Source organism: Pseudophryne corroboree, chromosome 10 (genome assembly GCF_028390025.1).
Source record: "Pseudophryne corroboree isolate aPseCor3 chromosome 10, aPseCor3.hap2, whole genome shotgun sequence".
In the NCBI taxonomy this organism is placed as follows: Eukaryota; Metazoa; Chordata; class Amphibia; order Anura; family Myobatrachidae; genus Pseudophryne; species Pseudophryne corroboree.
In genome coordinates this window covers 293,070,884-293,096,617 of record NC_086453.1, presented here as the reverse complement: position 1 = coordinate 293,096,617, position 25,734 = coordinate 293,070,884, and the positions used below count along the sequence as shown (strand labels likewise).

The 25,734-nt window shown below is 45.0% G+C and overlaps 1 protein-coding gene across 8 annotated transcripts in view; it reads left to right on the top strand.

The window, feature by feature from the left end:
- The window catches only part of CAMTA1 (calmodulin binding transcription activator 1), a 2,328,268-nt gene that overhangs the window by 1,909,234 nt on the left and 393,300 nt on the right, over nucleotides 1-25,734 (top strand). For 7 of the 8 annotated variants that reach the window (XM_063943384.1, XM_063943383.1, XM_063943386.1 and 4 more), the window contains exon 7: nucleotides 14,324-14,464. The exons of the other annotated variant lie outside the window; for it this stretch is intronic. In XM_063943384.1, coding sequence (XP_063799454.1) covers nucleotides 14,324-14,464 — 141 coding nt within the window. The remainder of the gene's footprint in view (nucleotides 1-14,323; nucleotides 14,465-25,734) is intronic. 8 annotated transcript variants of the gene reach the window in all.

Genomic DNA, 25,734 nt, shown 5'->3' with positions numbered 1-25,734 from the left:
TAGCTACCTCTGTGTCGGCACTCGGCAGTCCGTCCATAATTGTATACCACCTACCCGTGGTTTTTTTTTCTTTCTTCTTTATACATACATACTACATCTCTTTATCAACCAGTCTATATTAGCAGCAGACACAGTACAGTAGTCCACGGCTGTAGCTACCTCTGTGTCGGCACTCGGCAGTCCATCCATAATTGTATACCACCTACCCGTGGTTTTTTTTTTTTCTTCTTTATACATACATACTACATCTCATTATCAACCAGTCTATATTAGCAGCAGACACAGTACAGTACGGTAGTCCACGGCTGTAGCTACCTCTGTGTCGGCACTCGGCAGTCCGTCCATAATTGTATACCACCTACCCGTGGTTTTTTTTTCTTTCTTCTTTATACATACATACTACATCTCTTTATCAACCAGTCTATATTAGCAGCAGACACAGTACAGTAGTCCACGGCTGTAGCTACCTCTGTGTCGGCACTCGGCAGTCCATCCATAATTGTATACCACCTACCCGTGGTTTTTTTTTCTTTCTTCTTTATACATACATACTACATCTCTTTATCAACCAGTCTATATTAGCAGCAGACACAGTACAGTAGTCCACGGCTGTAGCTACCTCTGTGTCGGCACTCGGCAGTCCATCCATAATTGTATACTAGTATCCATCCATCTCCATTGTTTACCTGAGGTGCCTTTTAGTTGTGCCTATTAAAATATGGAGAACAAAAATGTTGAGGTTCCAAAATTAGGGAAAGATCAAGATCCACTTCCACCTCGTGCTGAAGCTGCTGCCACTAGTCATGGCCGAGACGATGAAATGCCAGCAACGTCGTCTGCCAAGGCCGATGCCCAATGTCATAGTACAGAGCATGTCAAATCCAAAACACCAAATATCAGTAAAAAAAGGACTCCAAAACCTAAAATAAAATTGTCGGAGGAGAAGCGTAAACTTGCCAATATGCCATTTACCACACGGAGTGGCAAGGAACGGCTGAGGCCCTGGCCTATGTTCATGGCTAGTGGTTCAGCTTCACATGAGGATGGAAGCACTCAGCCTCTCGCTAGAAAAATGAAAAGACTCAAGCTGGCAAAAGCAGTAGCACCGCAAAGAACTGTGCGTTCTTCGAAATCCCAAATCCACAAGGAGAGTCCGACTCCAATTGTGTCGGTTGCGATGCCTGACCTTCCCAACACTGGACGTGAAGAGCATGCGCCTTCCACCATTTGCACGCCCCCTGCAAGTGATGGAAGGAGCACCCGCAGTCCAGTTCCTGATAGTCAGATTGAAGATGTCAGTGTTGAAGTACACCAGGATGAGGAGGATATGGGTGTTGCTGGCGCTGGGGAGGAAATTGACCAGGAGGATTCTGATGGTGAGGTGGTTTGTTTAAGTCAGGCACCCGGGGAGACACCTGTTGTCCGTGGGAGGAATATGGCCGTTGACATGCCTGGTGAAAATACCAAAAAAATCAGCTCTTCGGTGTGGAAGTATTTCACCAGAAATGCGGACAACAGGTGTCAAGCCGTGTGTTCCCTTTGTCAAGCTGTAATAAGTAGGGGTAAGGACGTTAACCACCTCGGAACATCCTCCCTTATACGTCACCTGCAGCGCATTCATAATAAGTCAGTGACAAGTTCAAAAACTTGGGCCGACAGCGGAAGCAGTCCACTGACCAGTAAATCCCTTCCTCTTGTAACCAAGCTCACGCAAACCACCCCACCAACTCCCTCAGTGTCAATTTCCTCCTTCCCCAGGAATGCCAATAGTCCTGCAGGCCATGTCACTGGCAATTCTGATGATTCCTCTCCTGCCTGGGATTCCTCCGATGCATCCTTGCGTGTAACGCCTACTGCTGCTGGCGCTGCTGTTGTTGCTGCTGGGAGTCGATGGTCATCCCAGAGGGGAAGTCGTAAGACCACTTGTACTACTTCCACCAAGCAATTGACTGTCCAACAGTCCTTTGCGAGGAAGATGAAATATCACAGCAGTCATCCTACTGCAAAGCGGATAACTGAGGCCTTGACATCCTGGGTGGTGAGAAACGTGGTTCCGGTATCCATCATTACTGCAGAGCCAACTAGAGACTTGTTGGAGGTACTGTGTCCCCGGTACCAAATACCATCTAGGTTCCATTTCTCTAGGCAGGCGATACCGAAAATGTACACAGACCTCAGAAAAAGAGTCACCAGTGTCCTAAAAAATGCAGCTGTACCCAATGTCCACTTAACCACGGACATGTGGACAAGTGGAGCAGGGCAGGGTCAGGACTATATGACTGTGACAGCCCACTGGGTAGATGTATGGACTCCCGCCGCAACAACAGCAGCGGCGGCACCAGTAGCAGCATCTCGCAAACGCCAACTCTTTCCTAGGCAGGCTACGCTTTGTATCACCGGTTTCCAGAATACGCACACAGCTGAAAACCTCTTACGGCAACTGAGGAAGATCATCGCGGAATGGCTTACCCCAATTGGACTCTCCTGTGGATTTGTGGCATCGGACAACGCCAGCAATATTGTGTGTGCATTAAATCTGGGCAAATTCCAGCACGTCCCATGTTTTGCACATACCTTGAATTTGGTGGTGCAGAATTTTTTTAAAAACGACAGGGGCGTGCAAGAGATGCTGTCGGTGGCCAGAAGAATTGCGGGACACTTTCGGCGTACAGGCACCACGTACAGAAAACTGGAGCACCACCAAAAACTACTGAACCTGCCCTGCCATCATCTGAAGCAAGAAGTGGTAACGAGGTGGAATTCAACCCTCTATATGCTTCAGAGGTTGGAGGAGCAGCAAAAGGCCATTCAAGCCTATACAATTGAGCACGATATAGGAGGTGGAATGCACCTGTCTCAAGCGCAGTGGAGAATGATTTCAACGTTGTGCAAGGTTCTGATGCCCTTTGAACTTGCCACACGTGAAGTCAGTTCAGACACTGCCAGCCTGAGTCAGGTCATTCCCCTCATCAGGCTTTTGCAGAAGAAGCTGGAGACATTGAAGGAGGAGCTAACACGGAGCGATTCCGCTAGGCATGTGGGACTTGTGGATGGAGCCCTTAATTCGCTTAACAAGGATTCACGGGTGGTCAATCTGTTGAAATCAGAGCACTACATTTTGGCCACCGTGCTCGATCCTAGATTTAAAGCCTACCTTGGATCTCTCTTTCCGGCAGACACAAGTCTGCTGGGGTTGAAAGACCTGCTGGTGAGAAAATTGTCAAGTCAAGCGGAACGCGACCTGTCAACAACATCTCCTCCTTCACATTCTCCCGCAACTGGGGGTGCGAGGAAAAGGCTCAGAATTCCGAGCCCACCCGCTGGCGGTGATGCAGGGCAGTCTGGAGCGACTGCTGATGCTGACATCTGGTCCGGACTGAAGGACCTGACAACGATTACGGACATGTCGTCTACTGTCACTGCATATGATTCTCTCACCATTGAAAGAATGGTGGAGGATTATATGAGTGACCGCATCCAAGTAGGCACGTCACACAGTCCGTACTTATACTGGCAGGAAAAAGAGGCAATTTGGAGGCCCTTGCACAAACTGGCTTTATTCTACCTAAGTGTGTACTCCGAAAGAGTGTTTAGTGCCGCCGCTCACCTTGTCAGCAATCGGCGTACGAGGTTACATCCAGAAAATGTGGAGAAGATGATGTTCATTAAAATGAATTATAATCAATTCCTCCGTGGAGACATTCACCAGCAGCAATTGCCTCCACAAAGTACACAGGGTGCTGAGATGGTGGATTCCAGTGGGGACGAATTGATAATCTGTGAGGAGGGGGATGTACACGGTGATATATCGGAGGATGATGATGAGGTGGACATCTTGCCTCTGTAGAGCCAGTTTGTGCAAGGAGAGATTAATTGCTTCTTTTTTGGGGGGGGTCCAAACCAACCCGTCATATCAGTCACAGTCGTGTGGCAGACCCTGTCACTGAAATGATGGGTTGGTTAAAGTGTGCATGTCCTGTTTATACAACATAAGGGTGGGTGGGAGGGCCCAAGGACAATTCCATCTTGCACCTCTTTTTTCTTTTCTTTTTCTTTGCGTCATGTGCTGTTTGGGGAGGGTTTTTTGGAAGGGCCATCCTGCGTGACACTGCAGTGCCACTCCTAGATGGGCCCGGTGTTTGTGTCGGCCACTAGGGTCGCTTATCTTACTCACACAGTCAGCTACCTCATTGCGCCTCTTTTTTTCTTTGCGTCATGTGCTGTTTGGGGAGGGTTTTTTGGAAGGGACATCCTGCGTGACACTGCAGTGCCACTCCTAGATGGGCCCGGTGTTTGTGTCGGCCACTAGGGTCGCTTATCTTACTCACACAGTCAGCTACCTCATTGCGCCTCTTTTTTTCTTTGCGTCATGTGCTGTTTGGGGAGGGTTTTTTGGAAGGGACATCCTGCGTGACACTGCAGTGCCACTCCTAGATGGGCCCGGTGTTTGTGTCGGCCACTAGGGTCGCTTATCTTACTCACACAGTCAGCTACCTCATTGCGCCTCTTTTTTTCTTTGCGTCATGTGCTGTTTGGGGAGGGTTTTTTGGAAGGGACATCCTGCGTGACACTGCAGTGCCACTCCTAGATGGGCCCGGTGTTTGTGTCGGCCACTAGGGTCGCTTATCTTACTCACACAGCGACCTCGGTGCAAATTTTAGGACTAAAAATAATATTGTGAGGTGTGAGGTATTCAGAATAGACTGAAAATGAGTGTAAATTATGGTTTTTGAGGTTAATAATACTTTGGGATCAAAATGACCCCCAAATTCTATGATTTAAGCTGTTTTTTAGGGTTTTTTGAAAAAAAACACCCGAATCCAAAACACACCCGAATCCGACAAAAAAAATTCGGTGAGGTTTTGCCAAAACGCGGTCGAACCCAAAACACGGCCGCGGAACCGAACCCAAAACCAAAACACAAAACCCGAAAAATTTCAGGCGCTCATCTCTAGAGTTTGGGTGTATTGGTGGAGGGGCTGATTTCACCTGTTACAGTGCAGTGATGGCTACTGGAAATGTGCCTTCCAATGATTGTGGCGCTGCTGCCATGACAACATGACTTGCAATGTCATTCAAGTTTCGCCATTCATCTTAAGCATTGATGGTTTGCCAATCATCGGTTTCCGATGGCCGTCACTATCTCAGTGTTGGGAGGTATTCTGCATGAAGATAGGAGCTAAAAGTACAATAGCTGTTATTAACGTTGGGCACTGGGGCATGCTAAGCCGCCCATTCCAACATCTCCTCCTGTTACAGGACTGAAATGGAACACTGTATGTACATATATTGCACACGTAGACAAGGACGTCAGTCAAGTAAGTTTCTGTAAGTTAAACCAGTTCTCAATCAAGTTCCTTAGTCTTTCCGCAGAAGAATGCACATTCTGCTGAAAATATGTATCACCTAATCTTAAATTAATTTAGATAATTTCCTAGCAAGTAGCACTTGACATTGAAAAATGGCATTACTAGCACATAAATTATCTTTTCCATGATTCATTAACCCTCTTTTACCAAGAAGATAATGGGCTGTCAGGCTGCACTGTGAGAAAGTGCTCGGCACTATCAAAAGGGCATTATGAAATATTATTCATGAACCAAAAAGTACAAACTGTGACTATTATGTTGATAAACCTTTCAGTCAGTGACAAGAATACACACCAGTCAGCCAGCGAGGGTTTCCCTGGCGACAAGCCTGATACTGCAGCAGCGTTCTCCGTCACCAATCACCGGAAGCAAATGTAACCCACTACAACCAATTAAACGTTACCTTTCAGTGTCTAGGTTACAGTGAAGCCATCAGAACTAATTGCTGAGTGGTTACTAGAAGATATTGCATGTTTGTACTTTGTTAGTAAACAGACCCCTCCATCTCATTCAAAAATATGCTAAACTGCAGTAGATATGGGTCATGCTGGGAATTGTAGTGCTATAAGTGTCTCTCGTCACATGACCGCTGCGGCCCGGGGACCACTAGTGCCCGGAATGTGACATGGTCCACATTTGACCATGTTGATATTATCACCTCAAGCGTATGCACGTCAACATAACTGTCTAGCTAACATACTTCACCCAGTAGGTATGCTCCACAAATACCTTACAATCACTGATAATTTTGAAGTCACAGCAGCCTAACCCCCCCCCCTTCCCCCAATCCCCCCTCCCCTGCCCATAACTTACAATGGCAGCCTATAAAAAGCAGCTTGGTGATTACTTATTTGTCTCTATATGTCTCTTCAGACTGCTACTGACAATTTACACTTTAATATCACCTCACCCTCTCCAAACACACACACACACACACACACACACACACACACACACACACACACACACACACACACACGCATGCATGCACGCCACCACCCCAATATCAAATTACATGTAGGTAGTCACATTCAATCAGTCTGACTGTTTCTGGAAGCCGCCATACTTGTTTTCCCTCCACGGAGGTTGTGAAAAGGAGATAATGATGTGACGGCTTGCTTAGTATGTAACTAACGTGTTATTTAAAGAAAAAATAAACCTTCTATGGGAGATGTCTGTGTTAAAAGACAAATATTATAATTATGAAGCATTTGTAGATGTACCAAACAAAATAACTAGGAAAATGGCAAATATTGGCATGAATGGGAACAGCAATTAGGGTAATATACTGATTTAGACTATAAGCTGTCACGAGCAGGGCCCTCTTCCCTCATGTGCTTTTCCTTCCCTCGCTTATACCATCATCTCCTCCCCACTGCCCACAATAGAGCAAACCTTTGGGTTCTGCTGCTTATTTGGGTACTATGATTGTCGTTACAGAAATGTTTATAGTCCATGTCAATGTTCTGTACTGCAAGTCGCTTCTTTCTCATTTTATTCATGGTGTTTCTGTTTATGTACTCTGTAAGGTGCTGCAGACCCCTTGTAGCGCTATATAAATACAGGAAAATAATAGTAATAATAAGGCAGTCAGGAGCAGATGTATTAACCTGGAGAAGGCATAAGGAAGTGATAAACCAGTGATAAGTGTAAGGTGATAAAGGAACCAGCCAATCAGATCCTAACTGTTAATTTACATATTGGAGCTGATTGGCTGGTGTCTTTCACCTTGCACTTATCACTGGTTCCTTATGCCTTCTCCAGGTTAATACACATCTGCCCCTCAGTGTCTTGTCTGTGCACCTGGAGAACATGAAATGCACACGCAGTATGCACATTTATGTACAATGCGGATGTGCACACAAGGAGAAGCACCTTTCTGCAATGCGTGTAATTGTAGTGTATAATCCCGGGCTATTAATTGTTGTTTATATTATATTAAATTTATATCCATAAATCATGGAAATGGAATGCAAACAATACCACAATAAATATATGTTAGCAATCAATAATAATAATAATGAGTATTGTATTTTAAAATATTTAGGACCCAGTGCGCCCAGTTTGAAAATAAGTGCCATCACCTGCGGTGGAAGGGCTTGAGCATATGCAGACACAGGAGTCCCAGCTGAATAGGAAGTAATCTCCCCATCCACAGCCCTGGCCGCTATGACAGCTTGGGTCCACACAAAGGTCACACAAGCTCAATGATGACAGGGACAAATGCAGGCGGGATGGAAGAGGGGAGATCTCTGTAGTCTGCAGACTAATGACAGTGACTTTGCCAGTGAGTTTCAGCTGTCAGGGGTCAAGGTAGCAGTAGAAGAGAGCAGGCCCGGTGGACGGCTGATAACAGTCTGTGCGGCTTCATACTCCAGGCTGACAAATAACTGGATGCATGACTTGTGAATGCAAAATGTCACGGGTTTCCTTATCGCAAGTCAGATCTAACGGAGCACAGTGTAATACAAGTGTGTAATTAAATGAACATCATCAACACATGGGGCCTGATTCTGACGCATGCAATGCAGATTTCTCTAACGTCCTAAGTGGATGCTGGGGACTCCGTAAAGACCATGGGGATTAGCGGCTCCGCAGGAGACTGGGCACAACTAAAGAAAGCTTTAGGACTACCTGGTGTGCACTGGCTCCTCCCACTAAGACCCTCCTCCAGACCTCAGTTAGATTCTTGTGCCAGGCTGAGCTGGATGCACACTAGGGGCTCTCCTGAGCTCCTAGAAAGAAAGTATATTTAGGTTTTTTATTTTACAGTGAGATCTGCTGGCAACAGACTCACTGCAGCGAGGGACTAAGGGGAGAAGAAGCGAACCTACCTAACAGGTGGTAGTTTGGGCTTCTTAGGCTACTGGACACCATTAGCTCCAGAGGGATCGACCGCAGGACCCGACCTTGGTGTTCGTTCCCGAAGCCGCGCCGCCGTCCCCCTTACAGAGCCAGAAGCATGAAGAGTCCGGAAAATCGGCGGCAGAAGACTTCGGTCTTCACCAAGGTAGCGCACAGCACTGCAGCTGTGCGCCATTGCTCCTCATGTACACCTCACACTCCGGTCACTGATGGGTGCAGGGCGCTGGGGGGGGGCGCCCTGAGGGCAATATATGACACCTTGGCTGGCAAATCTACATCATATATAGTCCTAGAGGCTATATAGATGTAAAATTACCCCTGCCAGTATTCCAGAAAAAGCGGGAGAAAGTCAGTTGGAAAAGGGGCGGGGCTTCTCCCTCAGCACACTGGCGCCATTTTCTCTTCACAGTGCAGCTGGAAGACAGCTCCCCAGGCTCTCCCCTGTAGTTTTCAGGCTCAAAGGGTTAAAAAGAGAGGGGGGGGGGCACTAAATTTAGGCGCAATATATGTATACAAGCAGCTATAAAATCACTCAGTTATAGTGTTAATCCCTGCATTATATAGCGCTCTGGTGTGTGCTGGCATACTCTCTCTCTGTCTCCCCAAAGGACTTTGTGGGGTCCTGTCCTCAGTCAGAGCATTCCCTGTGTGTGTGCGGTGTGTCGGTACGGCTGTGTCGACATGTTGGATGAGGAAGGTTACGTGGAGGCGGAGCAGAGGCCGATAAATGGGATGTCGCCCCCTGTGGGGCCGACACCAGAGTGGATGGATAGGTGGAAGGTATTAACTGACAGTGTCAACTCCTTACATAAAAGGCTGGATGACGTAACAGCTGTGGGACAGCCGGCTTCTCAGCCCGCGCCTGCCCAGGCGTCTCAAAGGCCATCAGGGGCCACCTTGAAAGAACCTGCTGATAAAAAGCAGGAGGCGATCCTGAAGTCTGTATTTACACACTCAGGTTATATACTGAAACCTGCAATTGCCTCAGCATAAATAGTGCTGCTGCAGCGTGGTCTGATACCCTGTCAAATAATATTAATACGCTAAGACAGGGACAATATTTTGCTAACATTGAGCATATTTAAGACGTTGTCTTATATATAAAGGATGCACAGAGGGATATTTGACGGCTGGCATCCAGAATTAATGCAATGTCCATTCTGCCAGGAGGGTATTAGAAACCCGGCAGTGGACAGGTGATGCTGCATTTAAAAGGCACATGGAGATTCTGCCTTATAAGGGTGAGGAATTGTTTGGGGATGGTCTCTGGGACCTCGTATCCACAGCAACAGCTGGGAAGAAAATTTTTTACCTCAGGTTTCCTCACAAAAGCCTAAGAAAGCACCGTATTTTCAGGTACAGTCCTTTCGGCTTCAGAAAAGCAAGCGGGTCAAAGGCGCTTCCTTTCTGCACAGAGACAAGGGAAGAAGGAAAAAGCTGCACCAGTCAGCCAATTCCCAGGATCAAATATCTTCCCTCGCTTCCTCTGAGTCCACTGCATGATGCTGGGGCTCCACAGGTGGAGACAGGTGCGGTGGGGGCGCGTCTCGGGAACTGCAGGGACCAGTGGGCTTGCCCACAGGTGGATCCCTAGGTTCTGCAAGTAGTATCACAGGGATACAGGCTGGAGTTCGAGACGACTCCCCCTCGCCGTTGCCTCACATCAGCCTTGCCTGCTGCCCTCGGAGAAAGGTAGTACTGGCGGCAATTCACAAGCTGTACTTCCAGCAGGTGAAATCAAGGTACCCCTCCTTCAACAAGGCCGGGGTTACTATTCCAAAATGTTGTGGTACCGAAACCAGACGGTTCGGTAAGACCCATTCTAAAATTGAAATCCTTGAACACTTATATACGAAGGTTCAAGTTCAAAATGGAATCGCTCAGGGCGATTATTGCAAGCCTGGAAAATTTCAGGGTATCACTGGACATCAAGGATACTTACCTGCATGTCCCTATTTACCCTCTTCACCAGGTGTACCTCAAAATTGTGGTACAGGATTGTCATTACCAATTCCAGACGTTGCCGTTGGTCTGTCCCCGGCACCGAGGGTATTTACCAAGGTAATGGCCGAAGTACTTATCCCGTACTTGGACGATCTCCTTATAAAGGCGAGGTCCAGGGATCAGTTGTTCGTCGGAGTAGCACTATCTCGGGAAGTGCTACAACAGCACGGCTGGAGTCTGAATATTCCAAAGTCGCAGCTGGTTCCTACGACGCGTCTACTGTTCCTGGGTATGGTTCTGGACACAGAACAGGATAAAAAGGGTTTCTCCCGGAGGAGAAGTCCAAGGAGTTGGCGTCTCTAGACGGAGACCTCCTAATACAAATACAGGTATCGGTGCTTCAATGCACGCAAGCCTTGGGAAAGATGGTAGCTTCTTACGAAGAATTTCCATTCGCCAAGTCCCATGCAAGGATCTTCCAGTGGGATCTGTTGGACAAGTGGTCCGGGTCGCATCCTCAGATGCATCGGCGGATAACCCTGTCTCCAAGGGCCAGGGTGTCGCTGTGGTGGTGACTGCAGAGTGCTCATCTTCTAGGGGGCCGCAGATTCGGCATACAGGACTGGGTCCTGGTGACCACGGATGCCAGCCTTCAAGGCTGGGGGGCAGTCACACAGGGAAGAAACTTCCAAGGCCTATGGAAAAGTCAGGAGACTTCCCTACACATAAATGTTCCGTAACTATGGGCCATTTACAATGCCCTAAGTCAGGCTAGACCCCTGCTTCAACACCGGCCGGTGCTGATCCAGTCAGACAACATCACGGCGGTCGCTCATGTAAACCGACAGGGTGGCACAAGAAGCAGGATGGCGATGGCAGAAGCCACAAGGATTCTCCGATGGGCGGAAAATCATGTGTTAGCACTGTCAGCAGTGTTCATTCCCGGAGTGGACATCTGAGAAGCAGACTTTCTCAGCAGACACGACCTCCACCAGGGAGAGTGGGGACTTCATCCAGAAGTTTTCCAAATGATTGTACACCGTGGGGAAAGGCCACAGGTGGACAGGATGGCGTCCCGCCTCAACAAAAAGCTACAAAGATATTGCGCCAGGTCAAGGGACCCTCAGGCGATAGCTGTGGACGCTCTGGTAACACCGTGGGTGTACCAGTCGGTGTATGTGTTCCCTTCTCTGCCTCTCATACCCAGGGTAATGAGAATAATAAGAAGGAGAGGAGTAAGAACTATACTCATTGTTCCGGGTGGCCAAGAAGAGCTTGGTACCCAGAACTCCAAGAAATGATCTCAGAGGACCCATGGCCTCTGTCGCTCAGACAGGACCTGCTGCAGCAGGGGGCCTGTCTGTTCCAAGACGTACCGCGGCTGCGTTTGACGGCATGGCGGTTGGACGCCGGATCCTGAAGGAAAAGGGCATTCCGGAGGAAGTTATCCCTATGCTATTTAAAGCTAGGAAAGAAGTGAACGCAAACCATTATCACCGCATATGGCGGAAATATGTTGCGTGCTGTGAGGCCAGTAAGGCCCCAAAGGAGGAATTTCAGCTAGGTCGATTTCTGCACTTCCTACAAGTCAGAGGTGACTATGGGCCTAAAATTGGGTTCCATTAAGGTCCAGATTTCGGCTCTATCGATTTTCTTCCAAAATAGAACTGGCTTCACTGCCTGAAGTTCAGACTTTTGTTAAGGGAGTGCTGCATAGTCAGCCCCCGTTTGTGCCTCCAGTGGCACCGTGGGATCTCAACGTAGTGTTGGATTTCCTGAAGTCGCATTGACTTGAGCCACTTAAATCCGTGGAGCTACAATACCTCACGTGGAAAGTGGTCATGCTGTGGGCCTTGGCGTCGGCCAGGCGTGTATCAGAATTGGCGGTTTTGTCAAAAGCTCTTATCTGTATTTTATATGGATAAGGCGGAATTGAGGACTCGTTCCCAATTCCTTCCTAAGGTGGTAGCAGTTTTTCATGTGAACCAACCTATTGTGGTGCCTGCGGCTACTTGGGACTTGGAGGATTCCAAGTTTCTGGACGTAGTCAGGGCCCTGAAAAGTATATGTTTCCAGGACGGCTGGAGTCAGGAAAACTGACTCGCTATTTATCCTGCATGCACCCAACAAGCTGGGTGCTCCTGCTTCTAAGCAGACTATTGCTCGCTGGATCTGTAGCACGATTCAACTTGCACATTCTGCGGCTGGACTGCCGCACCCTAAATCTGTGAAAGCCCATTCCACGAGGAAGGTGGGCTCTTCTTGGGCGGCTGCCCGAGGGGTCTCGGCTTTACAAATTTGCCGAGCTGTTACTTGGTCGGGTTCAAACACTCTTGCAAGAGTCTACAAGTTTGATACCCTGGCTGAGGAGGACCTAGAGTTTGCTCATTCGGTGCTGCAGAGTCATCCGCACTCTCCCGCCCGTTTGGGAGCTTTGGTATAATCCCCATGGTCCTTACGGAGTCCCCAGCATCCACTTAGGACGTTAGAGAAAATAAGATTTTACTCACCGGTAAATCTATTTCTCGTAGTCCGTAGTGGATGCTGGGCGCCCATCCCAAGTGCGGATTGTCTGCAATACTTGTATATAGTTATTGCCTAACTAAAGGGTTATTGTTGAGCCATCTGTTGAGAGGCTCAGTTGTTATCATACTGTTAACTGGGTATAGTATCACGAGTTATACGGTGTGATTGGTGTGGCTGGTATGAGTCTTACCCGGGATTCAAAATCCTTCCTTATTGTGTCAGCTCTTCCGGGCACAGTATCCTAACTGAGGTCTGGAGGAGGGTCTTAGTGGGAGGAGCCAGTGCACACCAGGTAGTCCTAAAGCTTTCTTTAGTTGTGCCCAGTCTCCTGCGGAGCCGCTAATCCCCATGGTCCTTGCGGAGTCCCCAGCATCCACTACGTACTACGAGAAATAGATTTACCGGTGAGTAAAATCTTATTATCTGCGCAACTGGCTGATATTGCAAGTGCTGCAGATGCATCTGCGTCGCACTGCGAAGGTTACCGCACGGAGCTGCAGAACGAATTTGGATGTAGAGTGTGGATTTTAGTGGGCGTTCCTGGGCATGCCGCAAACAGCGGTACTTTGCAGCATGTGCCGCAGATCCTTCAGGATATGAATGAGGACCCAAGTTCAAACAAGACGAATGGGGTATTTGGAAGGTGGGGGATGTTGCTGAAAAAGGCTGCATCTTTGGAAAACGTAACCCTATTTTTGGATGTACAATTTAATGAATTATTTTAAGTTTGGCAACATAATTCAATTGAATGTACAAATTTGCTGTTTATTTCTTCCCCACAACTTCACCGGCTCCATTTTAAATGTCCACACGGCTCATACAGAAAATAATATAATACCCTACTACAGTTAAAACTGAGTTATCTTCGCTAAGGGGGGAATTCATGTCAGCACAATGGCCGCAGAGTTCCTCTGGAATGGTCGGGTGAAGGTACTTCAGGGCAAGTAACATTGCTAATTTTCCCTCGCACCCCAAAGACCAAGGGTAGTCAACATGTGGGGTTCCAGCTTGGTATACCCTAATAGCAAAATCGTAGCAGAGCATGCTGGGATGCAAGGCAGTAGAAACTATAGGTGCAGGGAGTACAGATGCTATGGGGCCCAGAGCTGAGAGGGGCCCGCCTTTACTGTCACAGTTATATGTGTTCTATACATTTTTTCGCTATGGGGTGATACATAGGGGCCCTTACAAACACCGGAGGGCCATTTTGTTGAATACCCCTGCCAAAAACCTATTAAAAAAATGAGACTTGGCTACAGTAATATATGGTGATGGTTATGAGGAGAACATGGCATGGGACTTTAATTTCCTCAAGTCACAATTTCATTTTGTTGGATAAATCTATTTATTTATTACCTTGTAATATCTTGATTATTTCCCTATAAGTAAAAGCAATTTAACGTGAACACATAACCAAGTGGGATGGGGAGGGGGGGAATAGATGGAATCACCATTTTGTTGGCTGTATTAACATTAACAACTGTATGAATGTGTCCTATATTCTCAGTCTACAAAATGGCTCCTTCTGCCGATTGTAGATGAGATGTACATTGTAAGGGGGTAAATGACAAAAAAAAAAACAACATTTCTGACTGTGGCCTCCAATATTCTCTCCACAGTTCACGGTATTAAGTGGACGTGCAGCAATGGGAACAGCGGTTCAGGGTTTTCTGTGGAGCACCTTGTTCAGCAGATACTCGACAGTCACCAGAGCAAACCCCAACCTCGGACGCACAACTGTCTCTGCACTGGCAACTTAGGTAACTATAGAGATCTATCATAGGGTTCTCACACATAGCCACTGTCTTGCAATGTAAGCAGCCATTCTCATCAGTAGGCTTATTTCATAACATGGTGGAAAAAGGCCATTCATGTGCTATTACATGTAGCAACCAATCAGATATCAGTTGTCATTTGGTCAAGTGATATAAATAAATGCACATATATGATTGGTTTCTACAACATGGACTAAAATTGTTCTTTATACACCTTTGTTATTAAATAAGCCCAAGATGATTAAAAAAATAAAAATAATGAAAGGGCAAATTCATGAGTGATGGGCCCGAATGACAAGGCCTCTGTGATGCCAGAGTAGGGACAATTGTGCGCAATTTTAATGACAATTACAATTATTATAGAATTTCCAAAAGAAATGCCATAGAATTTGTTATTTAACAACTACAATGAATTTGCAATGTAAAAAAAAGATTTCATATATTATTCTTGAACGCTGGCCAGTTTAGATCTTTTGCACTACTTGCTAATTAATTAATGTTCAAAAGCCACAATTGTGTTTTATTTTAAGACTAGCCATTTGTCTCATTGGTCTGTACCAAGGAAATAAGCATTTGTTTGTAAGCACCATACACACTCCGATAAGCTGCTTTTAGTGGACTGGTGATTGCTGGGAAATGTGAATGTGTTTCTTACACCTGCTGTAACTCTTGGCAACCACTTGGATAACATCTGATTGATTACTATGGTTTTGGTCATATTTGTCCTGCTTTTAATTTGCACATATGATGCTGGATTTCAAAATGACTGAATTTCAGAACGATTATCCTAGAAATAGCAGAAGGTCAACTAAATGCTAAATAGTCTACGGCTAAGGTTGAAAATATCAACTTTTCCAATATATGTAGCTTGCATTGTCTGAAGCAATAAAACACATCTTATAACTGATGGTTGCAGACCTCCATTTACAGCGTACCCTTTGCCAATACACAGTGAGCTAAATCAGTATGTACTGTATGACAAGTATCCATTAATTCTGTTGGAGCCAGTGGCATCACTAAAGTACTTCACAGAATTGTCCACCATTTTATGCATAACTAACCAATAGCCATTAAAATTCCGCTTTTAATTTTACTCAAAACTCCATCAATTCACATACTGTAATCTAGATTGTAGACTATGTGGAAAAAAACAGAGTTTGGAGTAAATTCATAGGCTAAGTTCTCATGACTATTGGTTGTTCACACACAAGATGGCTGCTACGACTCTTTGAAGGGAACAAGTTCACTCCTAAGGGATTATGCAGTTTGCACACACTTGCCTCTTTCAGCAGTGATAACTCAATTAGTGCCTTGTTTGAAGTCCACCGTATTAGTGCCTTGTTGGAAGTCCACCATTTTCTTGATCGTCACCATTGCCATTTGGTAGCCAAGGTTACTAAGGATCGGTACAAAGATGCTTTCTTTACAGCAGCCAGGTCTGGGCAGGCAACTTAAATCGGTTCAGGCTGGTGGAAGTGTGCAATTTTATGCTTATGCTGCATTAGTGACATACCTTCTTCAGTGTAGAATCCTGGTGCAATGTTTCGGAACTGTTCGTCTGAAATCAGTCAAATCAGTCAGCTGGGCCTCAGATATTTTCAGTTCTCAATTACTCAGTATTCCATTATATTCGGTTACGTCAGGCCCCATCGTTTGTGTGCACATTTGTGACAGTATTAGAGAAAGCAAATTTCAGTTTAATTGCAGTGGTCGATTAACTACATTGAATCCGTAAGAGTCAATACCAGCGCTCTTGCTGTTAATTTTTTACCACACAAATGTCAAAATGTTTATTCCAACAGCTCTATTCAGGAAAGATTTGATTTCATTAGTGTTTTATTCCGGCAGCACGCTCAGAGAGTATTTTAATGTTAAGGCAGTTTGGACAGATAACACACGACTGATTTTATTCCGAATATTCATGTGTTTAGTGTACGCAGAGTAATCGCACCAGTTCCAAGAATAGATCTTGTTTTGCTTTTTGCACATTGATGACCAGTCCAAATATTATTTTTTTTCCTGTTCGGAAGGAGCATTATGTATTCAAAAGTAATATTTGTTAACAAACACTTTGAAAATACGCAGCGCTCATGTGATGGTTATTAATTATTTATTTGCTGTTTTTCTTCATTCTGCAGTTTGGCTTTTTCCTTTAGTTTATATTTAGTTATTTATATTTTTGTCTGAAAGAGCCAGCGGGGCTGTGTGAGCTGTTTAATGACCTGAGTTTGTACTATTTCACTATTACATATTTATTGCACGACCGTTCAGCGGTATTATTAGGAGAAGCCTATATTACTGTTGCACAGACATAATGGGTTTTTCCTTGCTCACATATATTCATTGGTATCTCACTGGCCTTTTGCTTCTATGCACAAATTATTCATATACTTGCAGATTCAACAACACAATTGCCCACGAGCCAAAGACGGAACATATCTCAGTTTGGTAGCGCGGTTAATGTGTGCGCAGATTGAAAACAATATGCAGAGGGACGCGGCAAGCCTGGGACCAGTCGGATCTTTCATTGTGTACAGTTATAGTATTGTATTGTAGCACATAAGGGGCAATACCGCAATGCAATTCTTCATGTATTTTTAGACTTAAAACAGAACTGCCACTAAAATAGTTACTGTAAATCAGTGTTGTGGCAGGTTACGATGAGCTTTGGCACTTACTGTATCTTCCCAATATATCTAATTAACCAACAATGGTGGGGTGCAGATTGCACGGATTTGTCGCCCCATCGTGTTTTTATTTGTGTACACCTGTATTCTATAAACATTCATTACATGGTGGATAAATATATAGAAGATGTTTGATAGACAGACAGATAGTGGATAGATAGATAGATAGATAGATAGATAGATAGATAGATAGATAGATAGATAGATGAGCTAGTATGGTAGATAAACACATAAGATGGAATGATAGATAGATAGATAGATAGATAGATAGATAGATAGATAGATAGATAGATAGATTGTAAGCTTGCGAGCAGGGCCTTCCTACCTCTATGTCTGTCTGTTATTACCCAGTTTTGTTCTATTACTGTTGTTCTAATTGTAAAGCGCAACGGAATATGCTGCGCTATATAAGAAACTGTTAATAAATAAATAAAATAGATAGATAGATAGATAGATAGATAGATAGATAGATAGATAGATAGATAGATAGATAGATAGATAAGGCATGGTGGACAGGCAGATAAGATGGAAAGCTAGATAGATAGATAGATAGGAAGATAGATAGATAGATAGATAGATAGATAGATAGATAGATAGATAGATAGATAGATAGATAGATAGATAGAATGATATGTAGATAGATAGATAGATAGATAGATAGATAGATAGATAAATGAGAAAGCATGGTAGATAGATAGATAGATAGATAGATAGATAGATAGATAGATAGATAGATGATAGATAGATAGATAGAAGATAGATAGATAGATAGATAGATAGATAGATAGATAGATAGATAGATGAGATAGCATGGTGGATGGATAGATAGGGTGGTATTCAGTATGCCGGCTGTTGGGATGCCGGCGCTCAGTATACAGGCGCCGGAATCCCGACACCCGGCATACCGACACCTATTCTCCCTCTTGGGGGTCCACGACCCCCCTGGACGGAGAATAAATATGCACGCCACTGTGCCCGCAGTGTGGTGAGCGCAGCGAGCCCACAAGGGGCTCATTTGCACTCGCCCAGCTGTCGGTATGCCGGCGGTCGGGATTCTGGCATCGGTATGCTGGCCGCCGGCATACCATACTACACCCGATAGACAGACAGACAGACAGACAGACAGACAGACAGATGAGATAGATGAGATAGATGGATAGAACGGTAGATAGCTAAATAGATAGATAGGTAGGTGGATAGAATTATTGATAGATAGATAGATAGATAGATAGATAGATAGATAGATAGATAGATAGATAGATAGATAGATAGATAGATGAGATAGATAGATGAGATAGCATAGTGGATGGATAGATAGGGTGGTATTCAGTATGCCGGCTGTTGGGATCCCGGCGCTCAGTATACAGGCGCCAGAATCCCGACACCCGGCATACCGACACCTATTCTCCCTCTTGGGATCCACGACCCCCATGGAGGGAGAATAAATACACGCGCCACCGTGCCCGCAGTGTGGCGAGCGCAGCGAGCCCACAAGGGGCTTATTTGCGCTTGCCCAGCTGTCGGTATGCCGGCGGTCGGGATTCCAGCACTGGTATGCTGGCCGCCGGGATCACGGCCGCCGACATACCATACTACACCCGATCGATAGATAGACAGACAGAGAGAGAGAGTAAAGGTGCATACACACGGAGCGATATAACTGAGCGATTTTGACTATATAGTCAAAATCGCTCAGAAAGTTAGTGCAGATCGCTCCGTGTGTATACAGGCAGCGATAGCGATGCGCGTCCCCGCTAAGTCGCTATCGCTGGGAAAAATAGTCAGTGCCGGCAAGTCAATTTTGGCTATGTCGCTGGTAAAGTTAGTTAAAATCGCTAGAGGCCAGCGATTTTTCCCAGCGATAGCGATGTTGCAGGCGGCGGTGGTGCGGGCGGCGGCGGGTTGTGGCGGCGGTGCGGGCGGCGGCGGGTTGCGGTGGCTGTGTGGGCGGCGGCGGGTTGCGGCGGCGGTGCGGGTGGCGGTGTGGGCGGCGGCGGTGCGGGTGGCGGTGTGGGCGGCGGCGGGTTGCGGCAATGGTGCGGGCGGCGGAAATTTACCTTTCTCTTGCAGAGTTTGGCAGCGGAGCGGTACCAGTTTCAAAAATGGCGCCTCAGCGTCATTTTTGAAATTCAAGATGGCCGCCGCGAGCCAATCACGGCTCGCCGCGTCATCGCCCCGCCCCCTCCCGCTGACTTATATAAGTCAGCGCGAGGCAGCGGCTTTCAGTCCGACGGCGGAGGAGGAGCGGAGAAGAGCTCCTGAAGACGCCGTGGAAGTCCTGGATGGGCGGCGGCTATGCAAAAGAGCTTAGCAGCCGCCGCCCACCAGGTGAAGACGCCGGAGCAAGACCCCAGAAGCCCTGGGGAGGTGGCGCCCCCCCAGGTGAAGACGCCGGAAGCCCTGGGAAGGCGGCGGCCATGCAAAAGAGCTTAAAGGCCGCCGCCCCCAGGTGAAGACCCAGTTTAATAAAGGATTTTTAAAAGAATGTGTTGTGTTTTTTTTTTTATATTTTCTTTACAGGTGGACTACAGGTGCCAGCGGGCCCTTTATGTCCGGGCATGCTGGCACTTGTGGTTCTCCAAGTGCCAGCATGCTGGGGCAGGCTTGCTGGGACCTATAGGCCTCCTGTAAAGAACAATATTACTATTGAAAGGCTATCAGCCTCCCATCCACCGGCCCACGGATGGGGGGGACAGCCTCGGGCTTCACCCCTGGCCCTTGGGTGGCTGGAGGGGGGGACCCCTTGATTTAAGGGGTCCTCACTCCAGTGTACCCCGGCCAGGGGTGACTAGTTGGGGGGGTAATGGCACGGCCGCAGGGACCAATATAAAAGTGTCCCCCGGCTGTGGCATTATCTCCCTGGCTAGTGGAGCCCGGTGCTGGTTTTAAAAATACGGGGGACCCCTATGTCTTTTGTCCCCCGTATTTTTTAAACCAGGACCGGACGCAGAGCCCGGTGCTGGTTGTCTAAATATGGGGGAACCCTACTCATTTTTTCCTCTGTATTTTAACAACCAGGACTGGCTCAAAGAGCCCGAGGCTGGTTTTACATAGGAGGGGGGACCCCACGCAATTTTTTTTTTTTAACTTTTAGCTATTTAAATACCAGCCACCCTGTAAATTCATCCTATATATGACACTCATCCCCTTATTTAAATGAGATAGTCAAAATCTCCCATAGCCAAAATCTCTTGCATAGTTAGACAAAATCTCTGGTAAAGTTAGTCAAAATCTCCTACTGCCAGTTCAAGGGAAAAGTTAGTCAAAATCTCTCATAGCCAAAATCTCTCCGTGTGTATGCACCTTAAGAGAGAGATGATAGATAGATAGATAGATAGATAGATAGATAGATAGATAGATAGATAGATAGATAGATAGATAGATAGATAGATAGATAGATATGAATAGTGGATAGTGGGATCCAGTTATTAACTCTATATGGCAGCTCGCTCCCTGCATGGGCACTTCAAAACATAAAAAGATAAAATTATACAAATTTAATAAACCAACTAAAGTTTAAACCTTTTTTATGTCACTTAAGTGAGAACTATTACCTAGCTAATAAAGTAACAACACTGAATTAAGGGTTACATTTCTCAAAACTTGGAGAGAGATTAAGTACCAGCCAATCAGCTCCTAACTGCCATGTTACAGGCTGTGTTTGAAAAATAACAGAAGCTGGTTGGCTGGGACTTTATCTCTCTCCAATCTTTGATACATACTGTACGACCAAACAGTCCTATTTATTTTTTAGAGTGCTTTGCTTTATACTTACCAATAACACAATGCTAATTACAAAGTTAAGTAAACAGCTTCTGCATTAGAAGATAAATGAAAAATATGTTGTATCAACATATACTACTAACAATTTTGACTATTGGATATTTGCTAGGTAGGGTTTTTGTTTTGCTTTTTAAGTATCCATTGGCGCCCTCCAGTGGCTAACATGAGCACATAACAGCTGACCACAAAAATAAAAAATAAAAATGTCATTTACCCGGCAGCAATTTGGTATTCTATCTCAAATATCAGTCTGATAATTTTGCTGCTTTTATGCAATATACTGCTAAGCTCCAGGGGAAAACACAATGTGTGTATGGTTGGGAACAATCACTGAGCAAAAATGATTAAATACAACATAGATGGATGAGCTGTTATTATTACAGGGATCAGCTCTATTCCACGTGCTAGTTTTTTGTTTCCCTTATATTTTTTATTGTCTTTTATTTGTACTTTTGTTGTTCTATGCACATAATATTTTGTCTATCTATTGTAAATGTATCCATAAAAGTAGAACATTTTCTCTTTTCAAATTGTATTTGTTAAATAGAAAAGACACACTGCTCACATTGCCAGCAGGCCACCCAGCCTTATGCTTGGTTTCATACCCATCCTCATTATCAGTGAGCAAGTGCACCACCAGCCATTTACTTGGTGCAAAAGATCTATCTGAAAACAGTGTACAGCCCGTAGTTCCGCCAACACGCCCTCATGGAGCGTCCTGTTACAGCGCAGTTCTACCTGTGTGGTCCCCAGTGCAGGTGCCACTAACATGCACATCTCTGCATCTCCCATTGTTGCGCACACTTGGTTCTGAGAAACGTGCAGAGTGAAAAAATTCCCCATTGTCTTTCTCACTCTATGAGTCTGATTCAAATCTTAATGCTCCCCCTAAAGTGACGGGAGATAGAGGGGCGATATTCAAATGACCCCCGTTTTCATCCCTATTACGCCCAGTACAGTCGGGTTTAGGCATGCAAAGCACCTAAACCCGACTAAACTAATGGACTTGATTGAGAAAAGACCCCTTAGGGCACCTAACGGGTCTCTTTATCTGCATTTCAGCTTGCTACCTTCGGGGATGATCTTGTTGCGCCCGTCGGCAGTAACATTAGAATACCGCCGGCGGGCGCGATCGTGGCTGGGAGGGGTTATAGCACATTTGAATCCGACCCTAAAAACTTTTTTTATTCAAACTATTGTATCTATCTATCTATCTACAACTGTTATTCAATGGAGAGTGTCTAGCCTAACATGAACCAAGTAAAACATGTTGGATAGATGGACAGGTGTTTATATTTAAATATTCCATCCACAAAACTGTCCACAGAGGTGCTGTATATAGGGAGCATGCAGGGTCGGATTGGGAACAAAAAGCGGCCCTGGAAAAATTTGTACTAGTGGCCCCACTTGGGCAGCACCAGAGGTGTAAGGTCTAGCCATGGGCCATGGCAGCAGCACCCTCCCCCCCAAGACTTTCCAGATAGTGGGGATGTCCAGCATCAAGGGGGAAGTTAAAAAGAAATAAAATTAAATGTACATTATATGATACACCTTTAGAATTTAGGAAACTATATAATTCTTTAGAAAGATATATTTTCTTGCTTATTACACCAACCGTATCCCAATGACTATTCACTCAATCTTATATGTCAGCCAAGCAGGCAGACAGAGCATACACTAGATCATCTGCAATCACAGGCTAAGTGGCAAAGTAATTTTCATATATGCAAATTGTTTGGCATTTTATTCATTATGTCTATAAATAGGACCACATGTCCTCAAACAAAACAGGCCCCAAGGGTGCGTCGGCCCACCGGGAATCTTCCCTGTACACCCTATGGCCAATCCGCCTCTGGCAGCATGTATCACAGAGCATTTAATGTAGCTGAATGTTGGGAATAACTGTTGACGCATTTGTAGACTTTGCAATATTCATTTTTCCTCTGACCTAAATGCAGCCACAGGTCTGTCCCACACAGCAAACCACTGACTGAACATAATGCCATGCTGCTTTCCATAGTGTACCCTAATACAGACCTCTATACTAGTTCCCTGTACTTATTCCTCCTCTATCACCTATTTACTTATCATTCTTCCTCTATTACCTGTTTGCTTATCATTCACATATCACTCTTCCTCTATTATCTGCTTACTTATTCTTTCTCTATCAACTGTTTGCTTATCCTTCTTCCACCTATTTATTTATTTATTTATTTATCATTCATTCTGATGACCTTTTACCTATCATTCTTTATTACAGTATTATTCATTTACTTATCACTCTTGCTCTGTTACCTGGTCTTATCATTCATTTACTTATAATTCTTCCTCTATTACCTGTTTGCTTATCATTCACTTATTTATCACTTTTCCTCTATTACCTTTTTACTTATCAGTCTTTCTGTATTACCTTTTTACCTATCATTATTTATTACCTGCTTACTTACAGTATCATTCATTAAACGTATCACTTTCTCTATTACCTGTGTACTTATTCATTTACTTATCAGTCTTTCTGTATTACCTTTTTACCTATCATTATTTATTGCCTGCTTACTTACAGTATCATTCATTTACTTGTCACTCTTTCCCTATTACCTTTGTATTTATTCATTTACTTATCATTATTTCTGTTTCCTGTTTATTATCACTCTTTTTTTACCTGTTTACTTATCATTTACTTAGTTATTATTTTTCTTCTCTATTACCTGTTTACTTATTCATTTACCTATCATTATTTCTGTTACCTATTCACTATCACTCTTTCTCTATTGCCTGTTTACTATCAGTCATTTACTTATCATTATTTCTCTATTGCCTACTTACTATCACTTTCTCTATCACCTGTTTACTTATCACTCTTAAAAAGTAGACAAACAGAATCTGGTCTTTATGGGCCCTACACACTGCGCGATATTAATGAAAGATATGAACGATCTCGTTCACTAATGAACGAGATACCGTTCATATCTTTCTGTGTGGAGGCTCCAGCGATGAACAATGCACGGCCCCGTGCTTATTCATCGCTGGTGCCCCTTTGCTTGTGTATGCAGGCCAATATGGACGATCTCGTCCATATTTGTCTGCACTTCTATGGAGCCGGGTTATGGGGGGAGTGAAGAAACTTTACTCCCCCCGTCACAAACCCCCCCCCCCGCCACTGGGTTGCCCGTCGGCCGTATCCGCCGTCAGGCAGCGCGGCGGCGGATTGCGCAATGTGTAGGGCCCATTAGGTGCTTTGTTTATTTATTTATTTTGTCATAATATAAAATTTTCCCTTTTTGTTTCTAAATGCACTCTGTGAGAACATACATTGGAAAAAGTCCTATACTTGATATGCCGCCACATAACAGACCCTGTTGCCTCACCTTCCCTGTAACGATAAATAGTTTCTACATTGTGTTTTCAAATAATTGTTTGAGGTTTCGTTTTTGTTTAATTCCGAGCATATAAACCTGTACCAGCTACTTGACACTAGTAATTATAGCCATTAGTATAAAAGGATTACCTTCCGTTTTATTTTGGGTCATTAAAGAACAATTAAGGCTCCTATATCTTTCTGGGAAGAAAAGGAAAAACAATTTAAATAAGAAGGATCAAACATTTGTGTGCCATCTACCTCAGAGAGAAACATAGGAAAGTGTGCGATATATAACACCATGATCATTCACCCAAACTTCGCTACCCAGTCATCAATTGCAACTACTGATGCGGGTCGCAGCCGGGAGCCTGAGACGGGAGCTACTCGGCTGTGACCCGCATCAGAGCCCCCTTTCCTACTGCCCTCACCCAACCCTGCATATTGCCGGGTTGGTGACGCTATGGTGACGCAGCAGGGGCGGCGCTGGGAGATCACATGATCTCCCAGCGCCACCCTTCCATACAGTGCAAACGGGAGCCGTGTCGCATCGACACGGCTTCCGTTTACACTACAACCCTACCCGGATCATTCCCGTGTCCTACCCAGTTAGCTACCCGGGTAGGATTCCCGGGTCACTTGATCCGGGTTTTTGCAGAGGGACCCTTTCCCACTAGCAAAAAACACGGGTAAATGCGCGCCCTTGTGCATTTACCTTTGTTTTATTAGCTAGTGGAAAAGGGGTATTAGAGTAGATTATGGTGGAGACTAGTCAAGAGGTAACAGATACATTGATTAGTAAATGCTGACTAGAACAGTTAAGCAAAAGTGAGAAACCACAGTATTCTCATTAAATTGAATTTGCATACAACTGTAGCCTTTGTAATTCCAAAGAGATATCTCAGGTTATCCCAGATAGCTAACTCTGACGTCACTGCTTACACAGACAGAACCTACTTGCAGGATCACTGTACAGCTTTGACTGTATATGAATGTGGATTAAATTGGGAAAATCTAATTGGCACCCAATTTGTGCTGTTGGTCAATGACCACATATAGGGGCTATTTTATCAACGAATGATAAAACTCGTTGTGAATGATAATACTCATTGCATATGATAAATGGTGCTCCAGCCAATCAGCTCCCAACTGTCATGTGTTTGAACAATGGTTGGGAGCTGAGCACCATTTATCATATGCAACGCATTTTATCATTCACAATGAGTTTTAGCACTCGTTGATTAATGGGCCCCATAGATTAGAAGATCATGGTAAACAGTCAGCCACATGTAATGCCAGTCCCATTCGACAACTGTCCAGTCTTGATTGGCGTGGGTATCTCTCGTTGGCTGTAGGAAACCTTATTTGTATAGGGATGGTGATGGTCGCATACTAAAGTGGTTTAAAGGTGCAAATCTCCACAACTA